Source organism: Schistocerca americana, chromosome 2 (genome assembly GCF_021461395.2).
Source record: "Schistocerca americana isolate TAMUIC-IGC-003095 chromosome 2, iqSchAmer2.1, whole genome shotgun sequence".
NCBI classification, from domain to species: Eukaryota; Metazoa; Arthropoda; class Insecta; order Orthoptera; family Acrididae; genus Schistocerca; species Schistocerca americana.
In genome coordinates this window covers 1,086,972,729-1,086,993,507 of record NC_060120.1, presented here as the reverse complement: position 1 = coordinate 1,086,993,507, position 20,779 = coordinate 1,086,972,729, and the positions used below count along the sequence as shown (strand labels likewise).

General features: G+C 44.9%; 1 protein-coding gene across 3 annotated transcripts in view; it reads right to left on the bottom strand.

The window, feature by feature from the left end:
- LOC124596489 overlaps positions 1-20,779 on the bottom strand; it is a 203,548-nt gene that overhangs the window by 63,466 nt on the left and 119,303 nt on the right. For 2 of the 3 annotated variants that reach the window (XM_047135639.1, XM_047135641.1), the window contains one exon: positions 6,965-7,201. The exons of the other annotated variant lie outside the window; for it this stretch is intronic. In XM_047135639.1, coding sequence (XP_046991595.1) covers positions 6,965-7,201 — 237 coding nt within the window. The remainder of the gene's footprint in view (positions 1-6,964; positions 7,202-20,779) is intronic. 3 annotated transcript variants of the gene reach the window in all.

Sequence of the window (20,779 nt, the reverse complement as noted above, 5' to 3'; positions counted from 1 at the left end):
CCAAGAAAGGGCCATTTAAATGATACTAAAAACAAAGATGATGTAACTAACCAAACGAAAGCGTTGGCACGTTGATAGACACACAAACAAACACAACCACATACACAAAATTCAAGCTTTCGCAGCCAACGGTTGCTTCATCAGGAAACCGTTGGTTGCGAAAGCTTGAATTTTGTGTGTGTGTTTGTTTGTGTGTCTATCAACATGCTAACACTTTCGTTTGGTAAGTTACATCATCTTTGTTTTTAGATATATTTTTCCCAGGTGGAATGTTTCCCTCAATTTTTTTTTTATATATATACCGACAGCCAGAGAGACAGGAGGAGACACTTCACACGAAGAGCTCAACATCTCCTTGTCAGTCAAACAGCTGCATGCACTGTGCCTCTGACATCATCAGAACCAGGTGGCTACCAAAATCATTTTCAGTAAAAGTAGGAATTGAACTCACAAGGGCTGGACAGTGTCCTGGATCACATAGATTTCATGGAAGTAACTGTTTGGGTGCTGCCCGCAATGTTGACAAAACCATGTGGCACGTGGTGTGACATTATTTTCCACTTTTAAGGCAAGCAATTAAATTTTGGTGATAGACAATTTTATTTGGAACATCCCATAGAGGTAACCTCTGAACTGTTGTTAATAATGCTGTTTCTGATAGGGATATCTGCTAGAATTAAGACTTATATTTTGTGCCTGTGAACTTTGACTGAATATATCAGTCTTGTTAAAACATTTATTTATAGTCATAGTTTCTGATCTTGCACAGCAAATAGGAACACAAGTAGGAACATTTTCTTTCAATGAGTACAAAAAGTAACATTGTCTTGCAGACTGAAATTATGGTCAGTACGTTCTCCATCGTTTTCTGGCTGATCGCAAAAAAAGTTGTAAATCGCGTAGGTACGTGTAAAGCAGGCACAGACAATTTAAGCATCTTTTCATAACAACATAATGAAGTAACAACCATTCCGATTATTTACCCCACAATATGATTATTTACCCCACAATATGATTATTTACCCCACAATATGATTATTTACCCCACAATATGATTATTTACCCCACAATATGATTATTTACCCCACAATATGATATCCTGCAAAATGTGGATGAAGGGCAACAGACAGATTCCATATTCCTACATTTCCGGGAAGCATTTGAAACTGTGCCCCATTGCAAACTGTTAATGAAGTCCAATCATCTGGAATAGGTTCTCCAATATTTATTAGGTATGTTAGTATAGATGTGTAGGAAAAACTATCCTCTAATGTTCAAACATAATGTTAGTGGTGTGCTTGACACAGTCATGTTGATTAAAACAAAATGAAAAATGCTCCTATTGTAGCACATTAAAGGATGAATATGTCCTGAGTGAAGTTAGGGGTGTAAAAGATAGGGACTAGCTCTTATCCAGACTTATCTGGCAGCTTCAGACACATTTAAATAAAATATTGTGGCATATTCATGCAAAACTGTTCCAGCGTCCCTCTAGGAACAAATTCACCCCCAGCAAAACTTTTTTAGCTATTACATGTATTCTCTTCAACCACATGATGACATACACTCCTGGAAATGGAACAAAGAACACATTGACACCGGTGTGTCAGACCCACCATACTTGCTCCGGACACTGCGAGGGGGCTGTACAAGCAATGATCACACGCACGGCACAGCGGACACACCAGGAACCGCGGTGTCGGCTGTCGAATGGCGCTAGCTGCGCAGCATTTGTGCACCGCCGCCGTCAGTGTCAGCCAGTTTGCCGTGGCATACGGAGCTCCATCGCAGTCTTTAACACTGGTAGCATGCCGCGACAGCGTGGACGTGAACCGTATGTGCAGTTGACGGACTTTGAGCGAGGGCGTATAGTGGGCATGCGGGAGGCCGGGTGGACGTACCGCCGAATTGCTCAACACGTGGGGCGTGAGGTCTCCACAGTACATCGATGTTGTCGCCAGTAGTCGGCGGAAGGTACACGTGCCCGTCGACCTGGGACCGGACCGCAGCGACGCACGGGTGCACGCCAAGACTGTAGGATCCTACGCAGTGCCGTAGGGGACCGCACCGCCACTTCCCAGCAAATTAGGGACACTGTTGCTCCTGGGGTATCGGCGAGGACCATTCGCAACCGTCTCCATGAAGCTGGGCTACGGTCCCGCACACCGGTAGGCCGTCTTCCGCTCATGCTGCAACATCGTGCAGCCCGCCTCCAGTGGTGTCGCGACAGGCGTGAATGGAGGGACGAATGGAGACGTGTCGTCTTCAGCGATGAGAGTCGCTTCTGCCTTGGTGCCAATGATGGTCTTATGCGTGTTTGGCGCCGTGCAGGTGAGCGCCACAATCAGGACTGCATACGACCGAGGCACACAGGGCCAACACCCGGCATCATGGTGTGGGGAGCGATCTCCTACACTGGCCGTACACCACTGGTGATCGTCGAGGGGACACTGAATAGTGCACGGTACATCCAAACCGTCATCGAACCCATCGTTCTACCATCCCTAGACCGGCAAGGGAACTTGCTGTTCCAACACGTCCGCATGTATCCCGTGCCACCCAACGTGCTCTAGAAGGTGTAAGTCAACTACCCTGGCCAGCTAGATCTCCGGATCTGTCCCCCATTGAGCATGTTTGGGACTGGATGAAGTGTCGTCTCACGCGGTCTGCACGTCCAGCACGAACACTGGTCCAACTGAGGCGCCAGGTGGAAATGGCATGGCAAGCCGTTCCACAGGACTACATCCAGCATCTCTACGATCGTCTCCATGGGAGAATAGCAGCCTGCATTGCTGTGAAAGGTGGATATACACTGTACTAGTGCCGACATTGTGCATGCTTTGTTGCCTGTGTCTATGTGCCTGTGGTTCTGTCAGTGTGATCATGTGATGTATCTGACCCCAGGAATGTGTCAATAAAGTTTCCCCTTCCTGGGACAATGAATTCACGGTGTTCTTATTTCAATTTCCAGGAGTGTATATTATTTACTATGGCTGGCAAATTTTATGAATTTTTGGGGACAGGATCAGGGACTTTAGCACATAAATTGCACAGTGCTGGTGTGCCTTGCAGCTGAGAGAGCTCACTGCTGCGTAAGTATGGTGTGAATATGTCAAGATGTTTTGATCTAAATGTCACTGAAGCTGCCAAATAAGTCAAAAAGCTAGTTCCCCCTCTTTAAATCCCTAATTATATTCAGGACATAATTGGCCTTTTTTGTGCTATGACAGGAGCACTTTCATTCTGTTGCCCAACTTTTACTATAGCATAATTTTTTTTCATAAGACCACCATAGCTTGGCTGCTAATTTATATTTTTGTTGACTAGGCTTTTTTCATAGTCTTGCAAACCATGTGCTTATATCATGGCAAAGGATAAAGCTTTCACGAAACAATGCAGTGGCCATTAATTATGTGTATGTATGTTACAAAATTTTAAATGATTCGCGCAGATCAAACAGAAAAGTGACGCACTTAAGAAACATTCCTTGTTTTTTCGATGTGGAATACAATTAAAGCAAGATTTTTTTTTTTTAAAAAAAGAAACTTTTTTTTAAAACTTATCTCAGACCACAATCCGATATGCTGGTGGCCCAGCTCCAATTTTTCGTTCAAACTTTGCTGAATATAACGTAACATAGGTGATAGGAGATAGTTGTTCGAATGGCTGTACAAATGGCCACTGTTCCGAGCTAAACCAAAAGCTTTGTACTGCATGTGCCTAGCTCGAATGGGAACTGAACACCAAAATTCTACTGGGAATAATGTTGCAAAGCAATATGAAACAGTTCATCTTTATAATGCACTATACTGAACACTACTGCAACTCATTCTTGATTACTACTTGAGCGTTTGGGAACCCCACCAAGTTGGATTAAAGGAAGACATCAAAGAAATTCTGAGGCATCCTGCTAAGTGTGTTATTGGTGGGTTCAATCAACATGAGTATTATGGAGCTGCTCCATGAACTCAAATGGGGATCTCTCGAGGGAAAACTACATTCTTTTTGAAAAACCCTATTAAAGAAATTTAGGGAACCAACATTTGTAGTTGACTGCAGAATAATTCTATTGCTGTCAACATATATTTTGCTTAAGGACCACACAGACAAGATACTAGAAATTTGAGCTCACAGGAAGACACAGAGACAGTCATTTTTTCCCTAGCACTTCAGCATGTGGAGCGCCAAAGGGAATGAGTAGTAGTAGTAGTAGTAGTAGTAGTAGTAGTACAAGGTACCCTCCAACATGGGCCATCTATAAAGTCAGTGGCCTCCTTTATCTACAATCTTGTACAAATGAACGGGGAAAATTGTGGTATGAAAAATTAGAATCCTGCTGAAGTACGTAGAAGCAGTAGGGAGCAGAGGATAAACATATTACATGTTGATCACTGTAGCCTTACTTTCCAATTTGCTATCTTATTTGCAAGTGTGTGCTTTCTTTCTCAGTGCAACAGCTTGGAAGATTTGTTCCTTCACCACGGGCATTATCATTAAATGATAAGAATATATGGCACACGAATTGCCTGATAAGAGTTCACACAGGTCACATAGCTAGGAACACAGGCATGTGCACACAGTTTCATACTAGCCTACAATTTTGCCATTGTCGGTGAACGCAATCATTTCATTACTTCACATCTATTAGTATTTGACCAGTTACTCCACAGCCCCAATATATGAAACAGCTTCAAACATCCGACTGCTTTACAAATGAGTCAACACATTAAATGTTTGATGTTAAGCATATAAAATCTTTACGGTTGAAGATGCAAGACCATAATTATATTGGTTTCACTAGCTTCAGATTATTCATCCACACACTAACAAAAAAATGTTTTTTATGTTTTATGTATCTAGCCTGTCAAAGGATAACTCCAAAAGCTACTGCTTTTTCTTTCCTTTGCGTGTGTTTATTGAAAACGCGGTGCTTCTGCTTTTTGGCGAGTGGACTCCTTTCACCAAAAAGATTTTGTTCTTATCACTGGCACCCCATAAAGTTGCTCACTTTGGCATGAAGCTCCAATACTGATCAGCATGCAATGCAGCTAATCTTCATGAACAAATTGTGAATAATTTCACTTAATATTTATGATAAGCTACAGACAAAGACATTTTGTGTTGACCGTATTTCTGAATTTGAGCAAGAAGTGTTGTTCACCACAATGGTCGACAAGACCGAGAATCATTTTAGATGTTACACAAAATTTTAGGTGGCCACAGTAACTACGTTGTTCACACTAATGGGTCTCACGAAGGGACTTCCACTGCCTGCTCAGAGGTGTATGAGGAATTTATCATCAACAGTCACTTATCTAATTAATAACTGTATTCAGTCACAAAATGTATACAGAATCGGGGGCAATCGAGCAGATGAAGTGTAATCGTGCCACTGCTGAACTCTATTAAGTGCAGTACAGGTTATCCATCACATGTACCCAGCAGATTAAGTCCAAACTTTAGAGAATATTCTTCCCCACTTAACAGGGCATTCTGCAGGGCAAAGAGGTAGGTGGTACGTAATGGAAATATACCACATATACAGCAGCTGAAGATGCCTACACGGAAAATATTGTGGCATAACCTGCACACGTTGCTGTTTGAGAGATAGGGCTGGAGGTTAGTGTGTGGTGTTGAGCAACTGTGTGCTGAGCCAATGGAACTGCGGAGTTCTTCCTCCTTGCCACTGAGGTGGAATGGAGTAGTTTTAGTCTGTCTCTGGATAGGGCACTATTTTATGACACACAGATTCGTCTAGCCAAAGAACCTACCAGTGTCCAAAGCTTATGATGTACAAATTTCAGTACACCATATTTAAATGTGCGTGCTTCATACAACAGAGAGCAATCTGTTTACCATCTAATCTGCCCCTAAACTAACTGACAATGATATGTATGTGGTATATGTTTTGGAATTCTGTGATGCATCTGATCCGCCTGAACTGTTAGGCAGGAAATTTTAGTGTATACTCAGGATTACTGGTTCAGACTCCCAACTCATATTTGTATGCACGAGTAAAAGTGAGTGAGCGCGGGACTAAGTGGATCAGATTTCAAGTGGGGATTGTACCATTCAGAACACATTTGGCATTTCCAACTCAAAACATTTTATGGTTTGTGCTAATCAACAAGACATTAGGCACCCTAATAAAAAAGTAATGACTAAATCAATCCTCGAATTTGGTTCCCCTCCTCCTCCACTTTTGTTTTCTTTATTATGCTAATATTAATGACTGTTTGGAGGAGCATAAAGAGATTTGCAGATACCATAACATTAGGGAAGGTATTTTTTAATTGTTTAAATGAAGAGAGACACTAAGATATTGATGAATGCACAAATATACTGCGTCAACTTGAGAAGTAAGCCTGTACGGTACCTACCATCTAAACAAAATATTCACATACATTTCATTTCAGCCTGCAATCTGATTAAACGACATCACACAAATTAATAGTTTATTTAATTAAAAAAATTAACCAATCTTGGTATTGGGTGAAACATGAGTCATACATTACTGTGTCCATGTAGAATGTAATGTCATACTTTGACAAAACAAACAACAGATGAAATGAGAATAAAAAGAAACATCAATAAATGAGTAACTGATAAAATCAAACAATGGAAAATCCAGGAAGGAATAATAACAATTTATGGTGAGTACAGATTGCTACTCACCATATGGAGGACATGACCACTGTCTCTGGTCAGTGAAGCCGGACTGCAAGTAACTCGTGTGCATTAGCTGTGCTTGTGTGGATGTGTGTGTTAACTACTTTAGCAGAAGGTTTTTTGGCTAAAAATTCACACACTTAGGAGTCTTTTTGTTGTGACTCTACATTTCCTCCCTATGGTGAGTAGCAATGTATCCTTTTTATAATACTTAGTGACTGGTAACTACTTTAAGATGCATACTGGAGGAAACCCAAGTAATGCAGTGTTCTAAGTCCCATGTCAAAATTTTTACCTTCAGACTTGATCCCATGCACAAGATGACATCAGCTTTTTCAGCAGCCTGACATGCGCCAGACCAATTTATTGGCCATTTCAGTTTTCCAGTTTCACCAAAGTGGACAATAGTGTCTACTAATGGCCTGCAGCAGGCGTAGCAGCGACGCATTGTGCGGTGGCTGAACCTAGCTGTCCTCTCGGTGACGTCAAACAGTCGCCAGTACTCACGGATGGGTTTGCAATCGCAACAAACCTACAGAATTTGAGGAAATTACAATAAATTTAGGACTAAGAGAGGTAAGGTTTCACTTATTGTTATAGGGAAATTTCAGTTAGCAATTGGGTTCTTCACAACTAAGTTAAGAACATTGTCAAGACTAACAAAATCATCACAAAAAGTGATTCTGATGCACCACTATGCCACAAAATAATTTTTGTAGCAGGTTTTCACTTTTATCCATTAAGAGAAAAAGTTAGGGCAAATGAAGATATACCGGTACAGAAAGTACTTTCGTAGACTTTAAATTGTGCAAGCCCAAAAGAAAAGCTGGCACAAAAGAAAAACAGCAAGGTACTTGCATTTCTGAGGTGAACTATATTCATTCTTTAACAAAGTATATACTGCATAGAAAACTTAGTGTGTCAAAACTGTAAGCCAGGCTGGGGCTCAAACCTAAATATGAAACTTTTGCAAATGATATTTTTCTAAACAGGATGTAACTTTACCAGAGCTTCACTAGAAGTTTTCTGATTCACATTTAAAGTAGTGGAAAATAAAAATGAGATGAGATGCCCTGCCCCTCCATCCCTCTGATCTCAATTTCAAAGACACTTAATAGGATTCATTATGAGTAAGTGTCTAGGGTGGAGTGAATTAACAGAAATGCACATTAGAGTGATCGATGACTGTTAGAAGATTACCAGGGCAGAACAGTATAACTTTGTGTGTCCAGAAACAGAGGCTTACCTTATGTTCAATACATTAACATTTCAGCACTGCAGATGGCAAGTCAACAAAACAATTACAGAAAATGATCTAAATATAACCAAAACCTAGTGTGACTGCCCTGTGATGGACGGAGCTGTAGGTAGGTCGGTTGGAGTTAAAGGTACCAAACTGAGGTTATCAGCCCTTCATCCTATATGTACCAAACCAGGAATTATTCCCAGAGGAAGGATACAAAAGGCAAATACTGTGAAGCCCGATTGTAACCGACATACAGTAAGACAGAGGTAAAACCAAGGAGAAGTAGGACTGGAGTGAGGAGGAGGTCAGGTGGGCAAACCGCTCTGCTCAGAATGCACCTGGAGACTCTGCAGCTCACCAGCACTATCTCACCATCTGTTACCCAAAGAAAACGACCAGCACAGAGAAGATGATAAAATTTTATAAAGGACAAAAAAAACTTTAAAAAATCGCAATATAAAAGAATAAGGAGAATAAAATGTGGGAAGAGTAGAGGCCAGGCCAGGCCAGACCACAGAGCAAGGGCCGGCTGGAGACCTCTGTGCCAGAGCGTGCAAGCAGTGCCCCTCCAAAACATTGGGTGGTCAATGAGGCCAAAGTGCCCCACCTCATAAAACCAGGTCAGCTGCTGTGGTGTTATCCACTAGCACCAGAGGTAGTGCATCAGGAAGGTTTCGAGTTTGCAGCAAAGCAGTCTAGTAGGAAGTGGGCCACCATTAGGCAGGTGCCACTTCGACAATAAGGTGTGCCCTAATGTCCCTGTGAGAAGTTTGAGGGGAAAGACTGCCATGTGATTGTGACCTCCTTTAACATCCTCCTCAGCTTTATCTTGGGAAGTCCTGGGGTACCATTCCCAGTTCCAAGCCTCCAACAACTGACGGTGTAGAGTCGACTGAAGGTAAAGTTTTGGGATCCCGATTTCCAAAATCGGCACTACGGTAGCCAATTTTGCCAAGAGGTCGGCATGTTCATCCCCTGAGAACCTGACATGTCTGGAGGTCCAAAGACGATCGGCCGTCCAGCTTGGAGGTCTGGAAGAAGATCCTGGATAGTCACGATTAGTGGGTGACGAGGGTAACCATGGTCTGTAGACGGTAGTCTAGTCAGGTAGTCATTGCAGATCAGAAGCATCTTGACAGTGCAAGGATTAGCTTGGCTAATGGCTCATTTTATGGCCACCAATTCAGCAGTAAAGGCATTGTATCCATTCAGCAGGGAGTGTAGTTCACTAGACCTTGTGTGTGTGTGTGTGTGTGTGTGTGTGTGTGTGTGTGTGTGGTGTAAAACTGGTTAATTCATTGACTTCTGAGCCTGATGTTTAACATGGGTTATTTGTTTGGTTGTGTCTTTTATAAACATTTTATGTAGCGTGAAAAACATATTGCGCGTGCTCCGATCTGAGACCTGCGTAGACGGTGCATATGGAGCGATGTAACACAGCAGGGGCAAAGTGTGGCATGGTGAGTGCAATAGCACTTGCTAGACGTGGACATTTATGCTATTGTGACACTCCTTGAAGGTGTCATGAATGCCCTAGAGTAAACAAATGGACCCTGTAAATCTTAGATCTAAAGCTGAGTTCTATGTGGTCAGACATATTGAATGATGTATTTGACGTTATGAGTTATTGGTAATTGGATATGTCTCCACAATTGATGTAAGCAGTTGAAAGATTACAGTAGATTAGCCTTGAAGACCTGTTCATCATTCTGCAGTGGGAAATAACAGTGCTCAATCAGGATCAGAAAATAATGCACAAAAGAAAATAGAGTTATCTCAACTTCCCTAGCAGGTTTTGTCATTAATATAAAACCCGCTACTTCTTCTAAGGATGAAAATAGCAATTTCAGTCGGGGGGGGGGGGGGGGGGGTGTTGTACAATGCCAGAAGTAAAAAAACACCTTCCCGTCAGGATGTGAGAAGTCAAATTAAGGTACTGTGCACACAGATTTTATAATTTTATACGGTGAAGTGTACTCTGCTTTAAGTGAACTGAGAGAGTTGAAATGGGTAGGCAGACCAATAGGGAGGCTGTCCTACACATAAGGTGAGATGCACTCAAGAAAGTCATGGCCTGTACCATATTTGCTGTAGAGGAGTCTGGGGACTCTCATCTGAAAGAACAAATGGTTGTACACTACCGTATTTACTCGAATCTAAGCCGCACTTTTTTTTCCGGTTTTTGTAATCCAAAAAACCGCTTGCGGCTTAGAATTGAGTGAAAAGGAAGTGGAAGTTCTGAAAAATGTTGGTAGGTGCCACCACAACTAACTTCTGCCTTCGAATATATGTAGCGCTACACAGGCATGCTGTGTAGGCACAAAGGTAAATGCTGGCGCCAAAACCTCTGCGTCAGTAAATAAATAAAAAAAAAAAAGGGTGGAAGACGAGCTTTCTTTCTCCGTCCCGAGTTTCGACCACTGCATTTTCATACATTATCCAATGAAGTAAATACAAATTCCGTATTGTTCATCTTCGAATGTAGCAGAATTTCAATGTACTACGAAAATCCGACTGGCAAGACTGTTTGGGATGTTTGTCAATATGGCCAACTCTACATTCTGAATTTTTTCCTACCCGGTGAGAAGAGATGGTTGCTAATAGGAACCTGATGAAATGTGAATCACATGCAGTATTCTCTTCACCATAAGAATAATAGGAATATAAACATTTTGTCATATATTCTTTCGTGTTTGCTGCTATCTCATTTAAATCCTGTCTGCCTAATAAACTACGAAAATAGAGTGAGACAACAGCAAACGTGGAAGAATATACGTATCGTGTCATGTTTATATTCGTATTATTCTTATGCCTAATAGTGATACAGTCAGAAACGAAGCACGGCAACTGACTAGATTTTTAAATCTAAGATGACTCTAATTCCTGTGCAGAATTTGATGTACTAAAGAAGCGGCCGCAAAGATTTTCAAATGGAGAAAAATTTTCGCCTAACTCTAAATTAGAACATGTTCTATCATACGCAGTCTATTATTTGGTTCTTTTTGATCATTATCACAGAAAGCAGCAGTGTAAGTAACAAAAAATAGCAGTCTCTTGCCATTGTTTCACTAATGAGACGATTCCTCTCTCTCTCTTTTTTTTTTTTTTTTTTTTTTTTTTAAATTGTAAGCGGCGGTAGCGCGCACAAAAGCAAGCCATTCCGTGAGCGGCGACAGGCTGTAAACACGCACTATCCGAATGCGACAAACAATGCATGACACAGTAAAGTATTGCATTTTCAGCTTAGAGTGACATAAACACCTATAACAAAGAAAACGGCACTTATCAGATCAAAGCAAAATAAGCAATCGATTCAAACCAGACGAAGCACGTAAAAAAGGAAGGGTACCCGTATAAATACGGACGGAGCGCCTGACGCATAGCAATGGCTACCTGGTAAAGCTTAACTGCTAAGCTTACGACTCGAACCAAACTACTGTAGCTGTATCGTCATTCATTCGACCTAAATTGTGTCTCATATTACAATGGGCCAACTTTGTTTCGATTTGGAAGTGCGGCCTAAAACTTTTCTCTCCCCTTGAATTTTGAGTCTCAAGTTTCAGGTGCGGTTTAGATTTGGGGAATTTTTTTTTCCCCTTTATTTCGAGTCTCATTTTTCAGGTGCGGCTTAGATTCGAGTAAATACGGTATCTGCCCGTAGAAAAGGATGAACTCAATTATTAAGTTGGAAAAGGCATGTTGAGTGACAATTGGTGACTTTATCAAAAGGGGTATCCTTACTAGTTTGGCACAAACAAATTTACCCTGGAACCAACGAGTCACACCTGCTTCACGGTGGCCAGCTACCTGGCCAAGAAAGGGATCCCAACAATTCCCCAGACCCCCTACAGTTCAGTTGTGGACCCGCCAGACTTTTTTTGGTTTCACAAACTAAAAACTTCCCTGAAAGGACGCAGTCATGGGACCCTGGAGGAGGTCCAAGCCGCCACGAGGAGGGCTTTGAAGGCCATCCCGGATTCAAGTGTTCAAGGCAGCATTTGAACAGTGGAAATCTCGCATGCAGCAGGTTGTTGACTCTCAAGGGTCATACATTCAAGAGTACTAAGTGGTTGTATCAATACCTACAATAAATTTTGATTCACAGGCTCAGTCTCATTACTATTTATACAAACCCTGTAAGCTAGAATCACAACTGTGCTGCCTCTGAGTGTGTAACAATCTAACAGGAACGCCTTGGTACGGTCACTTACTAGAGACATATTCTGTCCTAAATAAAAAATCGTGCATGAACATTTGAAGGAAATATTCTATATGTTTATATATATTTACTAAGGAAAAATGAAATGGGTAACAAGCTGTAATATGATATCAAATATGTGACATTTAATTGTAAAGACAGCATTCAAGGAGTTTTACATGACCTCTTTCGTCTCAGTGAATGAACCTGTACTGTATAATAGGTTATTCGTGAGGATGACATATGTTCCACTTAAGACACTCATGATGGTGAAATTTGGTTGTGTCTTTTAGAAACATTTACGCAGTATGACAAAAATACCATGCAGTGATGTAACACAGCAGAGGCAAAGCATGGCGTAGTGAGTGAAGAAGCACTAGCTAGACATGGACATTTATGCCTTTGCGATGCCTGTTCAATGTGTCATGAACACCCTGGAGAAAACAGACATATTATGGCATAAATGCTCAAGACAAATGAAGACTGTAAATCTTAGATTGTAAGTTGAGGTCGGTGTGATCAGACATACCGAATAATGTATTTGAAGTTATGAGTTATTGATAATTGGATCTGTCTTCACAATTAATGTAAATAGTTGAAGGAATACGGCAGAATCTCATTGAAGAGGTGTTTGTCATGCAGTAGCTGGATATAGTGAGACATACTCCTACAGCATCACCCTGCCTGGAGTGAAAGTTGAGAAGAATAAGTTCGCGCATGGCATGAGAACAAAACATAAAGGCAATCATATTTGAGGAAGAACAGTAAACGGTAACTTAGACCACATCAAACTAACAAGTCTGCCACATGTAATTCCCTACTCATGGTTTTACAGTTAAGTTTCCACCCACCCACACATACACACACACACACACACACACACACACACACACACACACACACACATTCGGAATCTGGAAATGCATCATGAAGGGCCAGGAACAGGTGGCGAAACTCCACGGGGTTAACTAAATCTTTTGGTCCAAAGGATAAATCAAGACAGATATGAGGCTGGGGTACATGCCATGGGGGCATAAGCAATTGCTCTCTGACAAGAGGTGACAGTCAGGGAAGTTGGAGTCCAGAACACACACACTGTAGTCGAACTGCAATTGTGACCCTAATTCTCCATCTCTGTTGTGGGAGCTGGATCTCCCTACTAGGAAAAAGGATACTATAGTTTGGATGCTTAGGGGAGATGCAAACGTGTGAAGCATAATTGAGTAGCTGTTATTGGCACCTGATCCTTAGTGGGGTGGACCCCAGCCTCCACGAGGAGGATGTTCACAGGTCTAGTTTGAAAGGCTCCTCTTGCAAATTAGACATCACCGTTGTGTATCGTGTGCAGTGACTGCAATGCTGAGGGTGATGCCGAACCACATGCCAGACACTCATTATCGAGACAGGACAGAATGGGTTTTGCAAAGCTGTGGAGTCTGCATCCTAGCTGGTGTTACTAAGGCAGTGACATGTATTGTGTATTAAGGTGTAGCCAGCACCTTTGCTTAAGGTAGCGAAGTTGTGGAAGGTGTGTCAGTTGGGCATCGAAGGCCAGTGCGATGAGTCTCCACCACACTGAGTAACTGGTCGTTAAGGTAAATTTCTGGTAGTGGATGAAGAGCACAACAGTACGACACGAGTCTTGGTAATCGAATACAGAGCCGTGTATGAGGGACCTTGACTGCACATTCTGAATGGTGCCCTGCAGTCGGCGTTGAGCAGCACCCACACTAGAGGAACAGTAGCAAAAAAACAACAACAACAACAACAACAACATTCTCTTTGATATGGGAGGTACTGTGGAAAGCACCAACACGAACCCAAAAAGTACGGTATAACAAGAAGCTCTACACAAAAATCAGAAGCGGGGACCCAGAGACCCTACTAATATAAGGTAATGAAAATGTGATGCCACAAACCTTTTGTAGGTCAAAGAAGACAGCAATATGGTATTAATGTCGGTCAAAAGCTATCCAGATGGCAGACTCCAGGCAACCAAATTACCAGCAGTGGAATCGCCTTGGAGAAATTGCCTACTGGACAGAGACAGAGGGCCCCGAAATTCAAGGAGCCAACACAGCTGGTCGCACACTATGCATTCGAGAAACTTACACAGAATAATGGTGAGAGTAATTGGGAGATAGCTTTCCATCACTAGAGGACGCTTATCCATTTAACTACCTGGACGATGATAGTTTCTTGCCAGAGAAGGCAACTCACACTCGCTCCAGAGACGATTGAAGATGGTAATAAGATGAACGCTGCAGTCCACTGATAGATGTTTGAGCATTTGTTATGGATGCAGTCTGGGTGTGTGGCTGCATCAGGGGAAAGGGCTACGGCACTGAAGAATTACCATGCACATTGGGCTCCAGGTGGTGCATAGTGAAAGGTAAGTGCAATCGCTCCACCTGCTATTTAAGAACACAAAAGGCAGAAGCTTGAGCATTATGCAGAGCAAAATGTTCAGCTATGTTGTCTGGGTCAGTGAAAGCTGCACCATTCAACAAAATACCAAGTACAGCTGCAGAGGACTGATCCATAGACACATCTGATCTTTGCCCAGACCTGGAAGCAGGTGTACATGGCCAAATGGTTGAACAGTACAATTCCCTGCAGTCTTGCATCCGTTGTTTTATTAAGTGTCACACCCTGGCACGAATTCATTTACACGCAATGAGAGGCTCCATCAATGAATGCAGCTGTGGCATTGCGAAGTCCATCTGTGTTTCCTAATGGCCTCGGCGATTTCCAAGATCCACCATGGGTGAGGGGAGCTGAAGAATAGAGGATCGCTAAGTCAGCTGCTAATGGAGTGGCCGCTGTTGCACTCTGGAAAGTCGTGTCAGAGCCTCCAAGAACGACAGCAGAAGTGAAAGCATACCAGTCAGCACTGTGGAGTGCCCATCTGGATAGGTCCACAGGGGAAAACACGTGGGCTGCAAATAGAAAGATCAATGGCCGAGTAAGTTCCATGTGCCGCACTGTAGTGGTACATCCCATTCCCTGAATGAGAGGTGTCATGACCTTAATAACGTATGTCAGGGAGGTGGGGAGGTGTTTTAAATCTTAAGTGTTGAAACTGGAGCTAATGATCCAGTGACCAAACTGAAGTGGGTAGCAGTCAGACCTGCTGAAGTGGAGATAGCAATTCCAAGCAGCGAGTGGTGAGGAAGAAAGAGCTCCATGAAATCTAGGAAAGCAAAATATCAAAGACAATAAATGTATTGTTACTGTTAATTACCAAGTTGAATATCAGATCTGTCATGTATGCAGTACAGAGTGGCAGAATATGAGTTGGTAGCTGTCCTCATTAACTATGTATTGAGATGTAATTTTAAAGATAACAACCTAAGAAGGTGAATTTAATCTCACTTCTTATTTATGTGGTGGAGTGAATGAGAACGAGAAGTTAATTTTCAGCAGATTTCTTTGCAGCCTGTAAGGAGGTGAAGTCTGAGCCAAGTTGGAGGAAGAAGGCACACAGGTTCAGGACACAGACTACCTGGACCCTCATTAATAATACGTAACAGTGACTCACTATTCTGTAAGCAACATGCATTGCATATAAAAGGAGCGCTCAGGTGGCAACTTATTTAAGTGTTTTGTGCACGAAGTGAAATATAACAAACCACCATGCAGCTCAAGCCAACCTGAAACACTTCAGCAGCGAAGCATGTCGAGGCACCAGTACTGGGGAGACATCTGCCAGTAAGTTTTCAATGTCTTTACCACAGTCAGTGATCGTGGTTTCACCACACAAAGAGTTATGGCCACTGAAGTTGCCCAAGATTAGAAAAAGTGACAGGATCTGAGAAACCAATGCAGAAGACAAATTGTTCTGAGGCACTCCACCCTAAAATAATCGGCACAATTCTAGCCACAAAGGGCATTGGTTCACATTGCTGGAAACCGAGTTTCCTGAAAGACAATGCAGAAAGCGGGGGAGGAGATTAAGAAATGTTTTAACTCAGCCAGTCGGTGTAAAATCCGCTACAATTCCACTGGAGAATCTCAGCATCACCTTCTGCCACCAGTTGAGATGTTATGATATTAATACTTACAAAATCTGAGAAATGTTGTGTGGTGTGATCTGGAACCTCAGGAGCCACTGAGATCACTACCCCAACCACAGAAGCAGATCATAGGCCGCCAGAATTTTCCACCTCTTATAAGACTTCTCTTTATCTTTCTCCTCCTTACATGTTTCGAATGACTGGAAGGGCTTTCCTGAATTAGTCTCAGGAACTGAGGGAGATCATGAAGCCCTATGACCAGCAACCTGTGGCTCCTTCAACCACTGGCTGGTATCCGGTTACAGATCGGTGTAAACCTCGGAAGTGAGTGTCCCGAGCGACCTTTTATTGGCACGGAAGCCTGGAGAACAGTGATATTTCTCTGGCTGGGGTATGGGGTTTGGTGTTCCTGGCAGGCGGGAAACTGCTGCTCCCAAACCCAAAGTGACTCAGGGGAAGCAGCAGGAGGAGGAGGAGGAGGAGGAGAGCATCCAACAATCAGTGAGTTAGGCATGGTCGAGTGGCTCGAGGATACATAATTGGGGAGAGTAGCATTGATACAGAGGGTGACATTGTCATAGCTATAGCACACGATGATGCCAAGCACGCAGGATGTAGATGCTCATACTTTTCCTTGGCCTCTTGATATGTCAGCCTGACCAGAGTCTTACATTCCTGTATTTTTTCCCTCTCTCTGTACAGTGCAGCCTGGTAAGCAGAGAGAATAGTGCTCTCCCCAGTTGACACAGAAAAGGGTGAGGAACACATTTGTATACAACCGTCATCCACAATCCCTACAGACTGCACTGTTGTCACAACACGAAGACATGTGCCTGAATTTCATTTGAAGCACCACATAGATGGTGTAAGGGAAGAGAGGGCTGCGGGTCAGGATGGTGGTGAGTGCATACAGTTTCACATCCGGTCACTATACCATCACCTTTATCTTTTCAGGCAACAAATCACCCTCAAAGATGTAGCAACCCTACTGCCCTTTGACCCACTATGGACACGAAGGAAAAGGTGTATGCCACGGTGCTCCAAGTTGGCATTGCAGAGGGGGATCACGATGGAAAATGATGCCTTGAATCATCTTTAGACTGTAATGGAGAGTAATAGTCACTGGAATGTTACCCAGCTTGTCACAGGCAAGCAATTGTTACCCAGCTATTCACAAAGCAAGCAATACCCGTCACTGGGCAGGGGATGCTGTTTTAATCAAAACTGACCCACTCTTCAGTTTGGAGAAGGCTACAACATCCCCAAACTTGTCCTCTATAGTCTCTACAAAGAATAAATAGTTTGTGGCCAATAAAGAATCCCCGTGTATCCTTGTAGAAACAAGTATTCAGGAGAGATTTCTCTGACGCAGTGTCCCTATCACAATGGGAACATACTCCTTGGCATACATGAGAGGTTTCAGCTGAGGCATCAACAGTACTATCCCTGCGTTGTCTGGGGACTACTACTGTGCAGGTACTTGACAATCTCCCTCCCCCCTGCCCCTCACAACGGGATGGCTATCATGTTGGGTGGTGGTGGTTGTTGGGATGTTTAAGGGGGACTAAACAGCGAAGGTCATCAGTCCCCTATTCCAAAATCAGGCGAGCCAAAAATCTACGGAGCAGATAAAAACCAAAGGGGAAGGAGACGTCCCCCCAGGCGCTAAAAGAACACAAATGCAGCAACGAACACTACAGACAAGAACAGGACAGAGGAACACCAGACAGAAAGAAACAGAAGAAAGGAGGATGGCCGGAGACTGGTTGACTGACCATGAGAAAAAAAAGGGAAAGCGTCAACCATCTGACGGCACACCAGAACAGCAACAGACACAAGGACAAAAGACACAGAAAGGGAAAGGCGCAGGACCTCCCTAAATCGAACCATAAAAACGACTACTACGGATAAAATGTAAAACATTGTCAGCCATGGAGGCATCGTCGGATAAAACCAAAGCCAAAGTGCCCGGGAGATTAAAAGATTGCCGGAGTGTGCGCAGTCGAGGACACTCCAGCAAAATGTGGCCGACCGTCAGCCGGGACCCACACCGACACAAGGGGGGATCCTCCTGACGCAACAGATGGCCGTGCGTCAGGTATGTATGGCCGATGCGCAGCCGACACAGGACTACCGAGTCCCTGCGAGAAGCCCGCAGGGAGGAACGCCACACATCGTTCGTCTCCTTAACAGCCCGCAGCTTATTCGGGGATGTCAGGCAACGCCACTCATCAGCCCACACCCCAAACACCTTACGGCGCAACACCAGCTGCAGGTCGCGAGCTGTGAGGCCGATCTCCAAAGCTGGGGCGTCGATCGCCCCTTTGGCCAGCCTGTCTACACGTTCGTTCCCCGGGATGCCAACATGACCTGGCGTCCAAACCAAGACCACCGAACGACCAGAACGGGCAATGGCGGAAACAGACTCCTGAATGGAGGACACCAGAGGAGAGGAGGGATAGCAGCGGTCGATGGCCTGAAGGCTGCTCAGGGAGTCACTGCAGATGACGATGGACCTACCTGAGCAGAAACGCATATGCTCAAGAGCGCGCAAGATGGCCACCAGCTCTGCAGTAAAAATACTGCAGCCAGCCGGCAAGGAGCGTTGCTCAACATGGGCAGCGTGAGCAAAAGCGTAGGCAGTGCGACCATCAACCAGGGAACCATCAGTGTAGACAGGCTCACAGCCCGGAAATGATTCGAGGAGCGCAAGAAAACGGCGACGGAGGGCCACAGGCGGAACCGAGTCCTTAGGTCCCTGTGCCAAGTCCAGATGGACGGACGGCCGGGACAAACACCAGGGAGGCGTAGGTGTACGAACCCGGAAGGGAGGCAGAAGAGGGAATGACCCCAGTTCTGACAGCAGGGACTGGACACGGACAGCTACGGAAAGCCCAGACCGAGGTCGCCGTTCGGGCAGGTGGTGGACCATGGCAGGGAAAAGCAGGCGACGATTGGGATGGCCTGGCGAGCAATGTACGTGGACAGCATAGTCGGCGAGCAGACGATGGCGGCGAATCCGCAGCGGGGGAACCCCGGCCTCCACCAGTAGACTATCCACGGGGCTGGTGCGAAAAGCGCCAGTTGCAAGCCGAACCCCACAGTGATGTATGGGGTCTAACAACTTCAACACTGAGGGTGACGCAGACCCATAGGCCAGGCTCCCATAATCAAGCCGGGACTGCACAAGGGCTCTGTACAATTGCAGTAGCGTGCAGCGATCTGCACCCCAAGACGTGTGGCTAAGGCAGCGGAGGGCGTTGAGGTGCCGCCAGCATTTTTGCTTCAGCTGAGTAACATGGGGAACCCATGTGAGCCGGGCATCAAACACGAGTCCCAAGAAGCGGCAAGTGTCCACCACTTCAAGCAGGTGGCCGTCGAGGTAAAGTGCAGGATGAGGGTGGACCGACTGACGCCTGCAGAAGTGCATAACTCGAGTCTTGGCAGCAGAGAACTGAAAACCATGAGTCAGAGCCCATGATGCTGCCTTGCGAACGGCGACTTGCAGCCTGCGTTCGGCGACTCCCGTAGTCGTGGAGCTAAATGAGATGCAGAAGTCGTCGGCATACAAAGGAGACACCGACGACCCCACTGCTGCAGCCAGACCATTAATGGCCACTAAAAATAAGGAGACGCTCAACACCGAGCCCTGCGGGACCCCATTTTCCTGCATATAAGAGGAACTAGAGGTGGCACCGACTTGCACCCGGAAAGAGCGGCGCAATAAAAAGTTTTGAAGAAAAGCTGGGAGCCGACCACGAAGACCCCACTCATGCAACGTGGCGAGGATGTGATGCCTCCATGTGGTGTCATACGCCTTCCGCAGATCGAAAAATACAGCAACGAGATGCTGACGTTGGGCAAAGGCCGTACGGACAGCAGATTCCAGCCGCACCAAATTGTCCACTGCAGACCGGCCCCGACGGAAGCCACCCTGGGATGGAGCGAGGAGACCGCGCGACTCAAGGACCCAACACAAACGCTGCCCCACCATACGTTCGAGCAATTTGCACAAAACGTTTGTGAGGGTAATGGGACGATAGCTGTCCACCGCCAGTGGGTCCGCACCGGGCTTCAAGATGGGGACAATAACACCCTCTCGCCATTGCGACGGGAACACGCCTTCGCTCCAAATGCGATTAAATATCGCGAGAATGTGTCTCTGGCAGTCCCTGGAGAGATGCTTCAGCATCTGTGCGTGGATGCAGTCTGGGCCTGGTGCTGTATCAGGGCAATCGGCGAGGGCAGCGAGGAATTCCCTCTCGCTGAAAGGAGCATTGTAAGTTTCAGAACGACGCGTGTGGAACGATAATGGCGTCTGCTCGGCCCGCTCCTTGAGAGAGCGAAAGGCGGGGGTATAAGTTGCAGTCGCAGAGCTCGTAGCGAAGTGCGCAGCAAGGTGTTCAGCAATGGCGGCAGCGTCCGTGCACACAGCGCCGTCCAAAGAGATCCCAGGGACACCCGTAGGGGTCTGGTGTCCATAAATCCGCCGTACCCGGGACCACACGAGCGACAGGGAGACACGGGAGCCCAAGGAGGAAACATACCGCTCCCAGCACTCCTGCTTACGCCGTGCAATAAGACGACGGGCGAAGGCACGGAGCCTCTTAAAGGCGATGAGGGTCTCCAGAGACGGGTGCCGCCTATGAC